This window comes from Charadrius vociferus, unplaced genomic scaffold, assembly GCF_000708025.1.
Source record: "Charadrius vociferus isolate BGI_N301 unplaced genomic scaffold, ASM70802v2 scaffold477, whole genome shotgun sequence".
In the NCBI taxonomy this organism is placed as follows: domain Eukaryota; kingdom Metazoa; phylum Chordata; class Aves; order Charadriiformes; family Charadriidae; genus Charadrius; species Charadrius vociferus.
In genome coordinates this window covers 5763464-5763842 of record NW_009649449.1, presented here as the reverse complement: position 1 = coordinate 5763842, position 379 = coordinate 5763464, and the positions used below count along the sequence as shown (strand labels likewise).

Below are 379 nucleotides of genomic sequence, written 5' to 3'. Positions count from 1 at the left end.
GCTGCTGCTCAGTGCCGGCCGTTCCGCCTGGCGCCACTTCGGATGGTAAGGGAAGAGCCGGGGGAGCCGGGCAGCTGCGATGGCCCCCGGCCCTGCCAAGCGTTGCCTTCCTCCCGCCGCAGGTACATGTGCTCCCTCTCCCTTTTCCACTACTCGGAGTACCTGGTGACGGCCATCAACAACCCGCGCAGCCTCTCGCTGGACTCCTTCCTGCTCAACCACAGCTTCGAGTACAATCTGGCCGCCCTCTCCTCCTGGGTGGAGTTCACGCTGGAGAAGCTCCTCTTCCCAGGTTGGCCGCCCTGCCTCTCCCTGACGCCCACCCTCCTGCCTGCTGTCCCCTGGCTGTGCCCGGTAGTGCCGGCTGCCCGGTGCTTCC

At 67.0% G+C, this 379-nt stretch overlaps 1 protein-coding gene across 1 annotated transcript in view; it reads left to right on the top strand.

The window, feature by feature from the left end:
- The first annotated feature begins 6 nt into the window (after nt 1-6).
- The window catches only part of ICMT (isoprenylcysteine carboxyl methyltransferase), a 2498-nt gene continuing 2125 nt past the window's right edge, over nt 7-379 (top strand). The window contains exons 1-2 of the mRNA XM_009889633.1: nt 7-45; nt 123-292. Coding sequence (XP_009887935.1) covers nt 127-292 — 166 coding nt within the window. The 5' untranslated portion in view covers nt 7-45; nt 123-126. The remainder of the gene's footprint in view (nt 46-122; nt 293-379) is intronic.